Below are 19,851 nucleotides of genomic sequence, written 5' to 3' on the forward strand. Positions count from 1 at the left end.
CTAATAACTTAAATTAAAAAATAAATTTAACAAATAAAAAGACAATTCAGCATAGAGATCTTTACAATGATAATATTTTAACTCATCCAATTGACAGCAAGAATACTAATCAATTAACTTCAGCTCCTTTGCCGCAATAATTGTATTTATACATTTTTCGCTCTTAAAATATTGGAGCGATTCTATATACAAATGAAAATCTGTAATAGCAACCTTTAAACAAGGTTTAGTGTTATTTAACCTGCATTTATGAACATGAAATTTACCGAACAAAATTAAAAAATTCTATAAAAATTCCACAGATAAATTTTTTGAAACAAATTAAAAATATAACGTCTTTGGGGGTCAAGTTGCAACTAAAACCGGATTTTTTTGTTTTTGACATACAATGATAGATCTTCCCAAAATTTTTAAAATATTCACAATCATAAAAAAGATGAATCAACGTGTCTGAGTGATGTAAACAGAATGAACAGTTTCCATCCGTCTGAGTAAATTTAGTTAAAGTTTGATTACTAATATAAATGTTATGTAAAATTTTTAAATGCTCCCTGTATTTGTTACCTGCGCAAAAACGAAAAGGAAGCAACCAAGCTTTTTTCCACACAATATCATCGAAATATACATTCCAAAAACATTTTCCTCTAGGTTTTAAGGCTCTATTTTTGAAAAATATTAATCTAATAACTTTGTTTGTACATTTTTAACTACAAAAGTGTACCCCATGTAAGTAAAGCGGAGGATATTTCTATAAATATTGATACTAGCCTATATGAAGACATGTGACTTCTCATTAGCATTAGTAAACCAGAGGCGATGGCTTTTGTTACATAGTTATATTTTTTAAATGTAATAGGGAATGACCATCTTTCCATACAATTTTTGTAAGAAAGTAAATTAGCTGATTGGTCCAAAATATCAGACAAGAAAAAAATACCTTTATCTGTCCAATTTTGCAGGTAGAGAGATTTGCGATTAAAAGTTATATAAGAATTATTCCACAAAATTGCTTTATGGAACGAGAAATTGTGCACATAACACAACTTCCATGCTTTAAGAGCTTGTTGAGGGCGACAGAATACTCTGGTAAAAGTCTAGAAGAGTTGTGCGTCACCCAGCGCTGTCTACCCTCTTCTCCAACTGCGTGTGTGTGTGTGTGTGTGTGTGTGTGTGTGTGTGTGTGTGTGTGTGTGTGTGTGTGTGTGTGTGTGTGTGTGTGTGTGTGTGTGTGTGTTTCTCTGTGTGAGCGACAGATGGCAGTAACACTCTTCAGATCTCCAACTCATCTGCGTCAGCCCGCCGACATGAACTCCCTCAACATTTAACTTGACATCTATATTCATTTAAATGACTTCCAATGAGCGAAATTATCTGCGAGACTGATTCCCTGCTCATAACCCGCGCTCGCGGTCACTGAGGGACAAACGCTGAGGGAGAAGCGCACGAGTTGGCGGACATTTATTTGAGATGTGATAAGCGCAGTGAGGAGCTCAGCTTTCCGAGTGTGTTTACCGCTGACTGCTGCTGATTTAGTACCGTCACACACACACACACACACACACACACACACACACACACACACACGGTGAAGAAGAGAGTGACGCACCAACAAAAACAAACGCGCGAGGCATCACGGGAAATGCAGTTCTACACCACAGCGACGTACATTCGATTCGCTCCGGTTTGTGGACACAAAATCTAGAATGGACAATAATGGATTTGATTTGAGAACAAAACGTGAAGGTAAATCATAATAAAATACACACGCGATGTGATTAGTCTCCGAATGCTCCTGCGTCGGGGGCGTTGACTGGTTCTCGTCTCGCGAGACTTGCGTGAAGCGCCGCGCTTCCTTGCTGTATTTCACTCATCAACACACAGAACGCAGCAGCGCTTCAGGAACGACTGCCTTTAGTCGGAAACATCCGTTTAACACTAATATACTCGATATATCACCGTCACCGAATGATCGCCGAGTTCCACACGGGATATTCAGCATCATCGTCATCATCCTTTCTGGAGCAGCTTCGTCCTCAAGTCTCGCGATGATCTTCCCTCTTCCTGTAAGTGGACGCCTCTTGTTTTGTTTTCTGACATTCGTGTGTGGATTACCCGCAGAACAGCGCAGATGTGCAGCACAGAATCTCAATTAACTCGAAAACCCATGTTTGTGTGTCGTTTCAGTGCGCCGTGACCGAACTCTCGCGCCTTTCTCTCTCGCGAGATTTACGCCGTTCTCTCTCAGACTCCATGATCTGCTGTCGAGCGGCGCGGCACGGCGCGATCCTCCCCGCGCGCATGGACTAACGGCGAGGATGGAGAGCGCGAAAGCGAAGAAGAGCGTGTGCGTGCGAGCCGAGGATGAGGAGGAGGATGAAGAGCAGAGCGCGTCGAGCAGCCCGATCTCCGCAGAGCCCCTGAGAGCCTGCTCCAGCCTGAGGAAGAGGAGGGTGAAGAGGCATCCGTCCAGCCTGGTGTCCGGGCCCCTGCCCCTGCGGCCCCGTCCCCGCCCCGGGCCCCTGCTGCAGCCGAGTGACCGTCAGTGGGTGCGTGTGGACCTGCGGCGCGGCTCGGTGCATGTGCACCCCCGTCTGCAGGTGTGGGCTCCGCCGCCGCCACCGCGGCCCGTCCTGTGCACCGTGGACTGCACCGCACTGGAGATCGCCCAGCGGCTCCAGCAGAGCAGCGGTTCTGTCCTGCGGCTCCGGGGCCCGCCGTGCGCCGACCTCCCTGACTCCTGTGACCCGCTCAGACTGCCACACAACGGGGCCGAGGGCCTGCAGGACCGGCTGCTGCTGCTGGAGAGGGACCCGCGGTACCCGCAGCCGGAGTTTGAGCTCTTCTCACACTCGGCGTCTCCGCAGGACGAGGACTCCAAGCGCTTCTCGGATGTGGACAGCAGCAGTGTGTGTGAGGATCTGGGGCCCGGGGCCCACTTCGGCCAGCACCGCGACTCCCTGAGCGATGATATGATCCTGGGGACGGAGGCGTGTGCGCTGAGTCCTGTGGAGGGCCTGGATCCGTACGGCAGCTCCTCTGATGAGCTGGAGCTGGACCCGGGGCCCACAGCGGCCCCCAGCGCTTCTCACACTGCAGACTCGGGCCCCGCTGACCCCAGTGCTCCCGAGGATGCAGAGTCGGGCCCGGCGCTGTATGTCCAGCTGCACGGCGAGGCCGCACGCCGCCTGGGCCCCGAGGAGCGGCCCCTGCAGATCCAGAATGACTTCCTCTGTAAGCTGGGCTTTAAGGACCCGTGGCGCGTGCAGGAGGAGGGCATGAACACCGAGCTGGGCTCACTGCTGCGCTTCTACGCAGGTAACACTAAACACACACTACAGCACACGGCTCACACTCACATCTGCACACTTTAGTTCCGGCCCCAATGGACCCTTTGCTCATCAAGTACACATCAAACAGGAGAGTACAGCACATCATTAATACAATACTGTTAGCTGACATAATGACAGAAGCACTCCAGGATAGTGTGATCCAGACCGTCAGGAGGAGAACAATAGTGTGAGACTGATAACGGCAGCCGGAGGAGAGAATAACGGCAGGTTTACTGCCCCCCACACACACACACACACACACACACACACACACCTCACACACGGGAGTTTGATGATGTAACACACACATAAACACATATCAATGTGCACACGCTTATTTAAAAATCTGAATATCTAACACTTTCAAGAGTTGAAGATGCTGATGAGTGTTGAACGCGTCAGAACACTGATGTGGAAAGGGTCCATCACACACCTGATCACACTGATGCGGTGCTGCAGGTGAGTGTGTTGGAGAGCAGCGCTGGATCTAAACTCTGCAGGACTGGGTTGGACCGGGCTGCATGATATGGCATTGCAATATTTTGTTTTTCAGCGATGTATATTCCAGTTTCACCTAGGCATGGGCTGGTGTTAGATTCTGACGGTTTGATGACCCAGGATAAAATTATCGTGGTTTCGCTGTACAGATATTTTCTTTTTAAGTGTCTGCATAAAAAACACAAACTTTTTACTCTTCTGAACACAGCATATTTTATTTTGAGAAACATTTCTAATATTTTGGAGCAGTGAACACGTCAGGCTAAATAACTCAAACGAATGATTGACCTCTGCTGTCTTCATTAAATCTAAAACTCTGATTTCTTTATGTAAAAATGGCATCTTTGGATGTGTTTTCTGCTGGAGATAAAAACATAAATAAGAAATCTTACACATACATTAGGAACGGTATCGCAGAAAATGTTGATGCTTTTAAAACCTTGACTTTTCCTAACCGCAGTATACCCGGTTATCATCCCATGCCCAGTTCACCACATGGCCTGAAGAGCTCTATTTGGGGGAAAAGTCTTGAATTTGGATTGATTGTGAGGATTTTGTAAGGGTGTAAATCATGCATAAAAATGAAAACTAAGTCGACGCAATAGCCTAGTGGTTAGCGTGTCGACATATGGTGCAGGAGCGTGTCAAGGCGTCCCGAGATCGAATCCCAGTTCGAGGACATTTACCTACCCTAACCCCTCTCTCTCTCTACAACTTCGCTTCCTGTCTAAATACTGTCCTGTCTAATAAAGGCAAAAAAGGCCAAAAATAAATCTTTAAAAAATAATAATAAAATAAATAAATAAATAACTAAATTCCAGCAGGCAGAATTACAACAGAGCAAAGCACAACACAGTGAAATAAACGAGCTTTATGGGATCAGGAGAGTCAAACAGTCTTCAGGGACTGACTAAGAAAAAGTCAAATAACACTGTAAAGTCTTCATTCATTCATTCATTCATTTTCTTTTTAGCTTAGTTTTATTCATCAGGGGTCACCACAGTGGAATGAACCGCCAACTTATCTTGCATATGTTTTACACAGTGGATGCACTTCCATCACTGGAAAACACACACACACACACACACACACACACACACACACACACACACACACACACACACTCGTACAGTACGGCCAGTGTAGTTGATCAGTTCCCCTATAGCGCATGTGTTTGGACTGTGGGGGAAACCGGAGCACCCGGAGGAAACCCACGCCAACACGGGGAGAACATGCAAACTCCACACAGAAACACCAACTGACCCAGCCGAGACTCAAACCAGAGACCTTCTTGCTATGAGGCGATTGTTCATCCCACTGTGCCACTCTGTGAAGTCATCATCTGATTTAATATTCAGTAAAAGTAATCTCCAGTAAAGTCCCAAAACCTGCAGATGTGTGTGTGTGTGTGTGTGTGTGTGTGTGTGTGTGTGTGTGTGTGTGTGTGTGTGTGTGTGTGTGTGTGTGTGTGAATGCTTTACGCTCTCCTGGAATGCCTGTGAAACACACACAGATGATGGAGCTCTGCTTGTACTCTGCTCTGACTCCACAAAGCTCATGTGCTCATCTGTTCTGCTGATCAACTCTAATCCTGACTCCACACTGCAGATCCTGGCATCTGACTATTGTGCACACACACACACACATTGACGTATGCTAAAACCATATATCATGCAGCCCTAAAACACACACACACACACACACACACACACACACACACACACACACACACACCTGGATGTAGAGTAGCAGCAGCGGCGGCTGGACTGATGATCAGACATGGTTCTGGGCATGGCAGTGTTGTGCTTTCTCTGAGTTGAGCTCATCTCTACTGCTGTAGTGCTGCTCTGTGCAGATTGAGTCACAGCAGCTCAACACAGACAGAGTTCTGCTAAACTGAATCTGCCAGCTGATGTGGACCGTTTGGAGTGTAGAAGTGGACAGTTAAACACAGTGAAAGTCTTCTTAAAGCTCACCGTTCAGCCTTAAAGGTCCAGTCAAGTGCTTTGACGGGCATCTTTACTCGATGTTTGACTTGATCTCAATCAAAACATGAAGAGAGGGCGGGACATAGCAAAGCCCCTCCCCTTTTTAAAAAAGCAGCCAATAGCGTTTTGTTTTATAACAGCTCTACCAGTGAGAGTGGTCATCAAATGAACAGCCAATGAGAAGCGTCTTAAAGGGGGCGGGGCATGTCAGACACTAGAGAGCCATTGATTGGTCATGATGTGATGAGGAACTGAGGTATGAGGAGACGTGAGGAAACCGATGGTCCATTCAGTGTTACATCTTCTACATGTGAATTTTAGGACTGTTTTGAGCACATTAGCTTATAGATATCCCAAAAAACAAACAATACTGATACTAACATCTAAACAAACTTTATTTTAATCCATGGGAACTGTAAATGATCATCCTTCGCTCGTCCTCCACCTGTTCCTCTCTTCTGTTGAGCACGAATGATTTAAAGACACCATTCACCATCAACTGAAAATTTCCTCCTCATTTACTCTGGTGTTTTTAACCCTTTATAAGTTTTTTTTTCTGCTGAACACGCGTGAGGATATTCTGGAGAATGCTGGAGACGGCAGGAACATGCAATACTCAGTTTCTCTCCAGCATTCTTCAGAATATCTTCATGCGTGTCCAGCAGAAGAGAGAAACTCACCCAGGTTTGGAACAGACGAGTGAATGAGGACAGAGTTTAGATGTGTGGGTGAACTGCCCCTTTAAAAATGACTTGATTCAACTTAAAAACTGAAGGCAGCAACACATTTTCCAGTGTAAACCCCCACAGCAGATCTCTCACATAACGCACCACTAGAAGATCACACAAGATCTGACTTTACTAACTATATTAAACACACATCATCTCAGCATATGCGCATTACTGAATAATATTAGTCTTAATATCTGCTGCAAGACCACAACACCAGTCATAAGTGTCATTAGATGCACAAGTTCATTCATTCATTTTCCTTCAGCTGAGTCCCTTTATTCATCAGGGGTCGCCACAGTGGAATGAACCAACAACTATTCCAGCATGTGTTTTATGTAGCGAATGCCCTTCTAACTGCAACCTAGTAGTGGGAAACACCCGTACACACTACGGCCAGTGTAGTTGATCAGTTCCCCTATAGCGCATGTGTTTGGACTGTGGAGGAAACCCACGCCAACACAAGGAGAACATGCAAACTCCACACAGAAACACACACTGACCCAGCCGGGACTTGAACCAGTGACCTTCTAGCTGTGAGGTAATTGTGCTAACCCCCCATGATGCCCTCTTCTGTACAAGTTATAAATACATACATGCAACTTTTATTAGGACAGTATTTGGCAGTGATGCAACTCCTAGAAAATCTTCAAATCTGCAGGTTCAGAAAAATCTAAATATGGAGGAAATCACCTGTAGAGTTGTGCAAATTACAATCTTAATGTTGAATTTGACATATTTACAGTGAGAAATGTGTAATATATATATCAAAGCTCAATTTTTGGTTGGTAATTAACATGGCACAGATATTAATTTGCTCAACTTTATATGGGATTTTCTCCATATTTACGCAGATTTTAATCTAAACTAAAAGAGCTGAAATGCACACAACATCTTCATTAAACGTGGTCTTTACTTAAAATTCAAACACTATTCGACAAAGGAAAATCCATAATTTCACCCCATTCAGTGTAATCTGGGCTGTTTCCAACATCTCTCCGTGCAACACAACACACCCTCATGACATATTCCCACACATTAATATCAGTGAACAGAGTCAATGCATTTACAGCACGTGGCTCTTCAAACTTGCCGGTCAGTGCTGTGGTGAAGCCGGAGTGTGTGTTTAGTGTGTGTCAGCGTTTGTCTCAGCAGTTCTCTGTCAGATAAGTGTGTATTGCAGATATCTGAGCCTCCGTCAAACCGCTGACGTTTGTTGACAGAAACTGAAGCAGATTCTGCCTCTGCTGGTCTGATGGAGATCTCTGACTGCACTCTGCGTGTGCTGTATGTGCTAAATTGAGATAATAGTATAAATGCAGTATTCATATCATGGGGACGTGTGTTAGGGTTATTTTCTGTGCATGGGGAGATGATTAATGTTGACTTTGGGGTCAAAAATGACCCGGGCACTATTTAAACTAGTGTTGTCAAAAGTTTCAGGCTTGATACCAACTGCACTGACATTTTGACTCATATTTACATATACTTAATACTCATATACAGTTAAAGTCAGTGTTATTCACCCTCATGTGCTGTATTTATTACAGATTGAGGAAATGTTCACAGTGTGTCTGATAATGTTTGTTCTTCTGGAGAAAGTCTGATTTGTTTTATTTGGGCTAGAATAAAAGCAGTTATTAATTGTTTTAAGCTCAATATTATTCACCCCTTCAGCAATATTAGTGTTGGATTGTCTCCAGAACAAACCACTGTTATACAATGACTTGCCTAATTACCCTAACTTTACCCTAATTACCCTAGTGAAGCCTTTACATGCCACCGTAAGCTGAACACTAGTGTCTTGAAGAAGATCTAGTCTAATATTATGTGCTGTCATCATGCTGAAGAGGAAACACATGATATATTAGAGATGAGTTATTAACACTGTCATGATGAGAGATATTAAGCAGAAATTGGGGAAAACAGCTGATAATTGTGACTGCATCTGTATGTAAAACATATCTGGAGTCAAATCAAGTGTTGGACATGATTAATTGTGATTAATTCCAGCTCTGTTGATGTATGGTAGGAAATATGATGATGGGGAGCGCTCAACAACAGCAGTATATTATATTTGGAGTATTGTGGAGCTGTAGTGTGTGCAGATCTCCACGGCGGCCGAGACGAGAGCACGTGCTTCCAGAAGATTTCCCACGAGAGGTCGTTCCTCTGGGTCAAGCGCTTGTTAAATCACACGTGCACATCACAAATACTGTTACAGCCGTCTGCTTATTTCATTAATGAGCAACCCTGTGTGTGTGTGTGTGTGTGTGTGTGTGTGTGTGTGTGTGTGTGTGTGTGTGTGTGTGTGTGTGTGTGTGTGTATGTGTGTGTGTGTGTGTGTGTGTGTGTGTGTGTGTGTGTGTGTGTGTGTGTGTGTGTGTGTGTGTGAGTGAGACAGAAATCTCTCATTATTGAGCAGCAAAACTCTGTCAGTGATATCTGTTCATCAACAGTTTTGTGAATTGCATTATGGGATGTTGGTCTCTGCTCTGTCCACTTTCCATGTTGGGAGTTCAGCTCTGCAGTTGGGCTGCATGATGTTGGGGAAATCAGACATTGTGGTGTTTATTTTTCTGCTATATATATTGCGCTATGAACACTATTTGGACTTGAATAGCTCGATATGTGATGAAATCATCAGCTCCGGTTGGAATAATTGCGTAGAGGAGTGAATCAAAGATGTTGCAAGCTTATAAGTAAGGTGGAGTGAAAGTGAAAGTAAAATGAGTAGCCAGATATTCAGCTAGAGTAATATGATGCCTTATTGTCATGATATGTAGCGCAGTGGGAAGCACGATCACCTCACGGCAAGAAGGTCACTGGTTTGAGTCTCGGCTGGGTCAGTTGGTGTTTCTGTGTGGAGTTTGCATGTTCTCCCCGTGTTGGCGTGGGTTTCCTCCGGGTGCTCCGGTTTCCCAACTAAACTGGCTGTAGGTGTCTGTAGCTCCGCCCTCTTCTGAAGAGCACAAACTCATTTGCATTTAAAGCGACAGTCACCAAACACCACAATTAGGATCAGAGCCTGACGTTTCAGAGAGCTGGAGAACATCATCTGTGTGTGTTCTCAGCTCAAACACACACACACACACACATCTACACACACAGGACATCTCCGTCTCATAGTGAGAGTGTGTGTGAGATCAGCTCATGTGATGACGCTGTGGCGAGTCGAGTGTTCATCCTGAGACTCCAGATGATTTCCGCGCGAGTGTGAATTCACAACCGTCCTGCTTGTTGATGTTACCATGGCGATCTATCTCTGTCACACACACTCTCTTGCTCTCACACACACAGTCTTGTTCTCTCTCTGGCTGCAGTAGTGTTGTGAGTGTGTGTGTGTGTGTGTGTGTGTGTGTGTGTGTGTGTGTGTGTGTGTGCTGATTGTGATGCAGATGAAGGCTGAGCGCTGTGCTGGAGCAGTGGAGTGTGAACAGAACAGAGAGATTCACTGCTGTTTCTCAGAGGCCGCAGGAAGTGCTCTCATTCACAGACGCGGCTCTGCCAGGAATACGGATGCGGCTCTGCCGGCCGAGCGGCTCTTAGCAACTGTTGAGCTCGGGTTCAGAGCCGCTGTACAGTGGAGAGAGCTGACTTTAACCCTGCGGGGTCAGAATGAGCTTGCTCCAGCTCTGTGTTCCCTCATCAGTGTTCACTCAGTGGACAGCACACACTCCAGTACAATCAGGATGTGTTTATCAGGATAATAGAGCTGCTGAAGAAGTAGAGAGAGTGTTTAGAAGACTGCGTGCGCGTGCGTGTGCGTGTGTGTGTGTGTGTATGTATAAGTGTTTGTTTGATTCTGCTTGGTTACTCGTGGTTAAGTGTCGTGGGCATGTTAGCGGAGCGATATGGAGCAGACATGTAAAAAATAATCGTGTAATAATTAGCATTTGCTAATCTGTTGCGCGTGACACACACACACACACACACAGTCACATGACTTTTCGGCATGTTAAGTGAGGTGTGTGTGTGTGCGCGTGCGTGTGTGCGTGTGCGTGTGTGTGTGTGTGTGTGTGTGTGTGTGTGTGTGTGTGTGTGTGTGTGTGTGAGTGTGTGTGTGTGTCCGGATGTGTCCTCCCAACTGCTGGAATCTAAGTAATGTTCTCAGGCGCTCCAGGAATGTCAGGAATGCCGAGCCGTGTGTGTGTGTGTGTTTGTGTGTGTGTGTTTGTGTGTGTGTGTAATCTGCACTGTAGAGAGCACCATCTGGATCTCGTCTGCTTCAAGCTGTGTTGTGATTTACACTCACACACACACACATTCACACACTCATTTACACACATTCTCTGATTTACACACACACTCACACACACACTCACTCACTCAAACATTCCCATACACACACACATCCACTCTCTTACTCGCACATACACACACACAAACACACAAACACTGATTCATTCACTCACACACACACATACAGACACACGCACATACGTACACTCGCTTTGACGCACATGCATACACACACACATGCAAGTGCACACAGGCATACACACACTTACCCTCACTCTAATTCACACACCCAAGCATGAACACACACACTTTCATTCATACACACACAGACATGCATACTCGCTCCGATTTACACACACACACACACACACACACACACACACAGTCTGTTTTTAAACTGCTCATCCTGTTTTGAGGCAGGTCTCGTCCTCTGGGTTTCCGCTATAAAGCAGAAGAGGGTGTGTGTGTGTGTGTGTGCGCTATATTTGTCCGCACTCTGCTGGTGTGTGTGTGTGTGTGTGTGTGTGTGTGTGTGTGTGTGTGTGTGTGGTCTAATGCACCGGAGAAGCCGCCTGTGTGACATATTGGGGCTGAAACTCCTGAATAATTACTTGCTGGAGCTTGAAGACCTGTGCTGGAGTGTGTGTGTGCGCGCGTGCGTGTGTGTGTGAGTGTGTGAGCGCATATATAAATCAGAGCGGTTATGCATATCTGTGTGTGTGCACGTGTGTTTTTGCTCATGTCAGTGTGTGTATGAATGAGAGCGCGTGTGTGTTCATGCTTGGGTGTGTGAATCAGAGTGAGGCTGAGTGTGTGTGTATATGTCTGTGTGCACGTGCATGTGTGTATATGTGTGTGTGTGTGAGTGAGTGAATGTGTGTGTGTGTGTGTGTGTGTGTGTGTGTGTGTGTGTGTGTGTGTGTGTGTGTGTGTGTCACTCAGCTCTTGCTCAGGAAAGGCTGTGGTTTCCTCTTGAGTTCACGACCGAGAATAAACCCACAACACGCCTAAATCATGCTTAAGACACATGTCAGATCTGTGTGTGTGTGTGTGTTATTCCTGCATCCCTCACTTTATAGGGTCCCTAACACTAGAGTGAATCTGAATTGTGTGTGTGCATGTTGTGTGCGCATGTGTCAGTGGTGTGTATATGTGTGTGTTTATTTGTTTGTTTGTGTGTGTTTGTGTATCATGAGGCAGTGTGTGTGTGTGTGAGGTGTTGTTTGGAGCGTGGCTGCTGTTAAAGCTCTGCTGATGGTAAAGTGGGCCGCAGTGGTGTACCGTGGGGTCCTGACCCACATATGTTCTGCTTTTGGGTCAGGTCTCTCCTGCTCGCTCTCGCTACTGTTCCTGATGACGGCGGCTCATTCTCTGACATACGCTGTTATCATCTCCGTCTGTTCATTCATTCTCCTTCAGCTGAGTCCCTTTATTCATCAGGGGTCGCCACAGCGGAATGAACCACCAACTATTCCAGCATATGTTTTACACAGCCGATGTCTTTCCAGCTTCAACCCATCACTGGGAAACACCCATACACACTCAATTACACACACACTCATACACTACGGCCAGTGTAGTTGATCAGTTCCTCTATAGCGCATGTGTTTGGGAATCAAGAGCACTCGGAGGAAACCCACGCCAACACGGGGTGAACATGCAAACTCCACACAGAAACACCAACTGAACCAGCCGAGACTCAAACCAGCGACCTTCTTACTGTGAGGCCAAAGTGCGACCCACTGCGCCACTGTCACCCACAGTATTATCATCTCAGTCTAATCATATCAGTTTCAATCATTACAGTATTTTCTCACTACACTGTGGAGATTGTGCATGGTTATTAGGAGCCATATATGAGAAGGCTCGGCCTCCTTTAGTGGACTTTTCTATTCTGGGCACTAGCAGAAGCCCTGAGTTTAGAGGTGTTTAAAGAGTGGGTAGTACTGATGGTTTACAGTCATGTGCACATTGATTCAGCATGCTGTGAAGCTTTCCTCGTGATATACGATATTATCAGTCTCATTAAGTACTCGCAGTATTTTGAAGTGTGCATATTATCCATATTGCACAGGGTAATTATCAAGACATTGAATTATTGAGATCTCTCTCACACACACACACAGACACAGACACACACACACACACACACACACACACACACAGACACAGACACACACACACACACACATGAGAACAGACGCATGTAAACCTGCAGAACACAATGTGCTTGGCGTTCAGTGCATACGCAGCGATGCTCAATTATTCAGACAATCTTTAATGCATGGCTGAAATATGGAGGACTGACTCGCTCTTCTCTTCCCTGAGTCCTGCTGAGTTTGTGTGCTGTTAATCAGCACTGAGCTGGTCAAACTAGCTGCTGAAATGTTAAGCTTTTAAGTAAGCTTATGTAAGTACTGAGTACTGAATTCCACAGTCATGATGAACTAGAGATATTACTGTCACTGTGAAGATCAAGTGCTCTGCATCAGAATGAATGGCATATACACAAACATATAATGACACCATGCCCAGTGCATTAACACAGGAGGAGTGTGTGCTGCAGGTGGTTTGTCGAGCCCACTCACCTGCATGGAGCACACTTACGCATCCTATGTATGTCAAAAAAGACCGGTCTTTAATCAAGATTTGAACTGAGAGAGTGTGGTTGAGCCTCGGACATTATCAGGAAGGCTTCAGGAGCCATAAATGAGAAGGCTCGACCTCCATTAGTAGACTTTTCTAGTCTGGGTACTAGCAGAAGCCCTGAGTTTGTGCGTCTGAAGGTGTGCTGGGTGTGTTTTCAGCACGAGAGGAGCACTTAAGTCATGTTTATTCTCTGTGTTGCAGGAAAACCTCACAGTATCGAGAGCTCGGAGCGAATCCAGCTATCTGGGACGTATAACGTGCGGAAGGGAAAGCTGCAGCTCCCGGTGAACCGCTGGAGCCGCCGGCAGGTCATTTTATGCGGCACGTGTCTGATGGTGTCCTCGGTGAAGGCCAGCCATACGGGGAAGATGCACATCCTGCCCCTGATTGGAGGAAAGGTACTGAACCCTGCGTATTATTATTATTATTATTATTATTATTATTATTATTTTTATTATTATACATATTAACTTTATTAAACACTCATGATGAGTGCACGATGAGGACAGAGGAAGAGCCGGGACACACCAAGAGTTCTTTCAGGACTCGCATCAAGATTCTTCATGTTCATCTTCAACGCCTCCTCCTTCATCAGCTCAATAATGTTCATGTTTGGTGACTGGGCTGGCCAATCCTGGAGCTGCTTTGCTTTTATGAGCCTTGATGTGGAGGCTGAAGTATGAGGAGGAGCGCTATCCTGCTGGAGAATTGTCCCTCTCCTGTCATCCTGTGGTTCCTCTCCAAATGTCTTGATAGCTCAGGCTGTTGATGTTGCAGATCTCTCGCACGCCCCCATACTGACTGAACCCCAAACCATGATTTCTCCTTCACCAAACTTGACTGATTTCTGTGAGAATCTTGGTCTATGCTGGTTCCAGTAGGTCTTCTGCAGTATTGGTGATGATTGGGATGCAGATCAGCAGAGAAATCCACCTTGTGACACTTGATGATAAACTGGAAGTCAGTAGTGTGTCCGGCTAGTGTGTTTGCTGTTTTCCATTTAGAGCTGCACAGTCAGAGCTGCTTGACACTGCAGGAAACACACGGCTCTAATACAGCTCACAGGCACTCAGTAGTGTTTACTTCAGCCTTCAGCAGCTCTTGTGGACAATATCCTGCACAATACTCTTCTGTCTTGTGTCAAAGTACATGAGTAGTCTGTGTCAGGGTAAGTGTGGAGTTCAGTATGTGCAGTAGATGTACAGCTCGCTCATGTGTAGGTGTACTGCAGCTCTTGTGTCCGGTGCTGTGTTCATATTCATCATCCTTGTGTTCATTAATGGTCCTGCGAGACTCCACCGCTCACTGTACTGTAGGATAATCTGCAGCAGCAGTGAGCTGGTGATCCTGTCTGATGATGATGATGATGATGATGATGTGTGTGTGTGTGTGTGTGTGTGTGTGTGTGTGTGTGTGTGTGTGTGTGTGTGTGTGTGTGTGTGTGTGCGTGCAGGTGGAGGAGGTGAAGAAACACAGCCACTGTCTGGCCTTCAGCTCGGCGGGTCCTCAGAGTCAGACCTACTATATCAGCTTCGACAGCTTCACTGAACACCTGCGCTGGCACCGGCAGGCTGCGAAGGTCAGTGTGTGTGTGTGTGTGTGTCTGTCTGTGTGTGTGTGTGTGTGTGTGTGCATGTTTACAAACTTGTATAATGTCATGCTGTTTGACACTGGTATTACAGAACATGAGGTGAATCATGAGGACAGTGCTGATGTCACTATTGCACTGCTTTGTTTTCATTGGTCAGATTGTACTAATGTTCTGTGATTGGTCAGATTGCACTACTCTGCTCTGATTGGTCAAATAGCATTACTCTGCTCTGATTGGTCAGATTTCATTACTCTGCTCTGATTGGTCAGATAGCATTACTCTGCTCTGATTGGTCAAATAGCATTACTCTGCTCTGATTGGTCAGATTTCATTACTCTGCTCTGATTGGTCAGATAGCATTACTCTGCTCTGATTGGTCAGATTTCATTACTCTGCTCTGATTGGTCAGATTGCATTACTCTGCTCTGATTGGTCAGATAGCATTACTCTGCTCTGATTGGTCAAATACCATTCCTCTGCTCTGATTGGTCAGATAGCATTACTCTGCTCTGATTGGTCAAATACCATTCCTCTGCTCTGATTGGTCAGATTGCATTACTCTGCTCTGATTGGTCAAATACCATTCCTCTGCTCTGATTGGTCAGATAGCATTCCTCTGCTCTGATTGGTCAGATTGCATTACTCTGCTCTGATTGGTCAAATACCATTCCTCTGCTCTGATTGGTCAGATAGCATTCCTCTGCTCTGATTGGTCAGATTGCATTACTCTGCTCTGATTGGTCAGATTGCATTACTCTGCTCTGATTGGTCAGATTGCATTACTCTACTCTGATTGGTCAGATTGCATGCTGTGTGCGACTTGCTATGTGTACCAAACATATAGATGTAATTGGATTTGCATTTTACAACTTAAATTTAATGTAAAACATCAGTAATAAATTATTATGTGATTATTTTTTAGTTTTCTGTCCTCCTGAAATCATTCTGCATAAATTAGCAGATTTAATTATATTCTGTGCAGTAATAGCTAACACTCTCAGCATTGTGTGTGTGCGCCTGCTCATTAGCATGTGGCTCCTGATTGGTCGGCTGTGAAAAGGTCTGTCATTGGTCGCGGTTTGTCCTGACAAGGACACCCATCGCTCCATTAGGGAGATGTGTGTGTGTGTGCGTGCGTGTGTATGTGTGCGTGCGTGTGTGTGTGTGGAAGCCCTAGTTGTGAGTCCTACTTTAGCACGCTTCACTATGAAGGCAGCATCCTGAAGCAACACAAGTAGGGCAGGGCAGTGCGCGCCGGGAGCCTCAGATTAGCAGCAGAGACTGCGGGAGGGATTACTGCATACACACCTGCTGATTGGCTGACTGCAGGTCACCTGATCATACACCTGTGACTCAAGAGATACTGCCAGAGGTGTCGTCCAGCGCACAACTATTAAAAACAACACTGCATTTCAATAGTGTTATTGTTATTGTTTTACTGTGTGTGTGTGTGTGCGCGTCCGTGTGTGTGTGTGTGCGCGTCCGTGTGTGTGTAGTGATGTTCATATATGTGTAGTAATGTGTGTGTGTGTGTGTGTGTGTGTGTCCATCAGATGGTGTCTCAGAGGATCAGCTCAGTGGATCTGTCCTGCTGTAGTCTGGAGAAGCTTCCTCCAAACCTGCTGTTCAGTCAGGATCTGACGCACCTCAACCTCAAACACAACTTCCTTCCTGCCGACCAGACGCTGCTGCAGCTCCAGAGGTCAGTCAGGGGTCACGAGGACACCAACACTCCCACTGTAGCATGACAACACTCTGACAAGGGTCCACTGTGTAGATTTCTGATGACAATGATCTGACTAGGCGACTCAGCACTGTCACCTCACAGCAATCAGGTTGCTGGTTTGAGTCCCGGCTGGGTCAGTGTGTGTTTCTGTGTGGAGTTTGCATGTTCTCCCCGTGTTGGTGTGGGTTTCCTCCGGGTGCTCCGGTTTCAGTCCAAACACATGCGCTATAGGGGAACTGATCAACTAAACTGGCCGTAGTGTATGAGTGTGTGTGTGTGAATGAGTGTGTATGGGTGTTTCCCAGTACTGGGTTGCAGCTGAAAGGGCATCCGCTGTGTAAAATATATGCTGCAGTAGTTGGCGGTTCATTCTGCTGTGGCGACCCCTGATGAGTAAAGGGACTAAACCAAAGGAAAATGATGTCATAATGGAACTAACACAGCCACGCCCCTCCAGCTGTCAGTTTGGACATCGCTATGACAACAAGCAGAAATGGTGTGACAATGCTGGAATAACTCTCCCCAAACCCTTCTCCACATCCTTCTGAATGAAACGCCCACTTTACCACAGCCAATCAGCTCACAGTAGAAAAAACAAGCCACGCCCACTGTTTTCTCATTTAATATTCATATAATAAGCGGAGTGTGTTGTATTAATAGTGGGGTGTGTTGTATTATAGTGTGTTGTATTAATAGTGGAGTGTGTTGTATTATAGTGTGTTGTATTAATAGTGGAGTGTGTTGTATTATAGTGTGTTGTATTAATAGTGGAGTGTGTTGTATTAATAGTGGAGTGTGTTGTGTTAATAGTGGAGTGTGTTGTATTAATAGTGGAGTGTGTTGTATTAATAGTGGAGTGTGTTGTGTTGTTAGTGAAGTGTGTCTCTGCTGTGTGTTTCCGCAGGTTCAGTCGTCTGCGCAGTCTGAATCTCTCCAATAATCAGCTGTGCAGTTTCCCGCAGGCGCTCTGCTCCATCAGCAGCCTGAGCGAAGTCAACCTGAGCTGCAACCGCCTGCGCTCCATCAGCCCCGACATCGCCCGCATCAGCAGGTCTCACACACACGTTCACTAACACAACCATACACTCTTAATCATGACTTCTGCGTGGTGTCCTGTGCACATGTACACCCGTGTCGTGAGCGTACAGCACTTCTCATGCAGAACCTGTGCTGCCCTCTGCTGGACACTGCGTAACCTGCATCTCCTTCTGCTGTGCTGTAACTAATGCTGTGTGTGTGTGTGAGTGTGTGATGATGATGATGATGCTGATGTCTGTGTGTGTGTGTGTGTAGCCTGCAGACGCTGGTGCTGGACGGTAATCTGCTGTGTTCGCTGCCGCTGGAGCTGGGCTCTCTGCACCGGCTGGTGTTTCTGGGTCTGTCCTTTAATGAGTTCCAGCAGGTTCCGCCGGTGCTGGAGCGGCTGCCCGCGGTCGAGAGGCTCTGCATGGCGGGAAACAAACTGACAGAGCTCAACCTGCAGAGCTTCAGACTGCTCACCGTCAGACACGTGGACCTACGGTGAGCACACACACACACACACACACACACACACACACACACACACACACACCATCATCATCATGATCACACACACCATCATCATCTTCATCATCACATGATGTGTACATGTTCAATGAAGTGTGTTTGTGGAAGGCTATTCCACAGTTTAGGAGCCATATATGAGAAGGCTCGAGCTCCTTTAGTGGACATGGCTATTCTGACAACTACAAGAAGCCCTGGATTTGAGATCTTGTCATCGTTCTCACACACACACCCCATCATCATCATCCACACACACACACACACACACACACACAGCATCATAATGTGATCGAGGCTCTAGCAGTGATTATGCATGCTTGTGTGTGTGTGTGTGTGTGTGTGTGTGTGTGTGTGTTCAGTCTGAATCAGATCTCCAGTGTGCTGCGGGACGAGCCGGAGTTCTTGCGCGGGGTCACTCAGCTGGACCTGCGGGATAACTGTCTGCAGGAGCTGGACGCCTCCGTGTTCCCCCGGCTGGAGGTGCTGCACTGCCAGAGGAACCGCATCTCTCAGCTGCGCGTGTGCGGCGCTGCGCTCAAAGCTCTGCACGCATCCAACAACGGTACACACACACACACACACACACACTCATGCATATGCACACTTTTACTCAGATGCACACACACACACACACACACACACACGTCTGATTTTCACGCTGTGTGTTGCCCTCCTTAGAGTTGCAGGAGATTCTGGTCAGTCCTGCTGCCTCAAACCTGACGTACATCGACATCTCCAGGTGTGTTTCCTCACACACATCACAGCAAACACACCTGAGCACATTACTGGCTGCTGGTGAAATAAAACGATAATACACTCATCCAATAACCCCCCTCCTCTCTCCCTCTCTCCCTCTCTCCCTCTCTCTCTCTCTCTCTCTCTCTCTCTCCTCCAGGAACTGTATGAAGGCTCTTCCAGACTGGTTGAGTGACAGCAGGAAGCTGGAGGTTCTGGACATCAGTCACAATCAGATGACGGAACTTCCTCCATGGTGAGTGTGTGAAGTGCCTGAGTGTGTGTGTGTGAAGTGTTGACCTGTGTGTGTGACATTTTGACCCATGTGTGTGTGTATCCGCAGGTTATTGTGCAGCTCGAGTTTGAGGAAGATTCTGGCGGGTCACAATCAGCTGAAGCGTTTGCCGGAGCGGGTGGAGCGCCCCCTGGTGGAGGTGCTGGATCTACAACACAACCAGCTGGAGGAGCTGCCCTGCAACCTGTTCCTCAAGACTGATAGGTCAGACAGACACACACACACAGGCACATATATAAACACACACATATATAAATAAACACACACACACACATATAAACACACACACACGTATATAAACACACACACGTATATAAACACACACATATATAAACACACACACACACACACACGTATATAAACACGCACAAATATATAAAAACACACGCACAAATATATACATAAACACACACACGCGTATATAAACACACACACACACGTATATAAACACACACACATATATAAACACACACACATATATATAAACACACACACATATATATAAACACACGTATATGAACATAC

At 46.0% G+C, this 19,851-nt stretch overlaps 1 protein-coding gene across 3 annotated transcripts in view; it reads left to right on the forward strand.

The window, feature by feature from the left end:
* Positions 1–1,845: 1,845 nt before the first annotated feature.
* phlpp1 (PH domain and leucine rich repeat protein phosphatase 1) overlaps positions 1,846–19,851 on the forward strand; it is a 25,338-nt gene continuing 7,332 nt past the window's right edge. For all 3 annotated transcript variants that reach the window (XR_015478026.1, XR_015478027.1, XM_087240217.1), the window contains exons 1-11: positions 1,846–2,063; positions 2,185–3,315; positions 13,636–13,832; positions 14,888–15,013; positions 16,579–16,727; positions 17,656–17,802; positions 18,045–18,272; positions 18,656–18,858; positions 18,975–19,035; positions 19,192–19,287; positions 19,375–19,530. Coding sequence is in view for 1 of the 3 variants with exons in the window: in XM_087240217.1 (XP_087096343.1) it covers positions 2,316–3,315; positions 13,636–13,832; positions 14,888–15,013; positions 16,579–16,727; positions 17,656–17,802; positions 18,045–18,272; positions 18,656–18,858; positions 18,975–19,035; positions 19,192–19,287; positions 19,375–19,530 (2,363 nt within the window). In the remaining 2 variants the exon portion in view is untranslated. The remainder of the gene's footprint in view (positions 2,064–2,184; positions 3,316–13,635; positions 13,833–14,887; positions 15,014–16,578; positions 16,728–17,655; positions 17,803–18,044; positions 18,273–18,655; positions 18,859–18,974; positions 19,036–19,191; positions 19,288–19,374; positions 19,531–19,851) is intronic.

The sequence above is a fragment of the Danio rerio genome, chromosome 2 (assembly GCF_052040795.2).
Source record: "Danio rerio strain M-AB ecotype USA chromosome 2, GRCz13ab, whole genome shotgun sequence".
Lineage (NCBI taxonomy): Eukaryota > Metazoa > Chordata > Actinopteri > Cypriniformes > Danionidae > Danio > Danio rerio.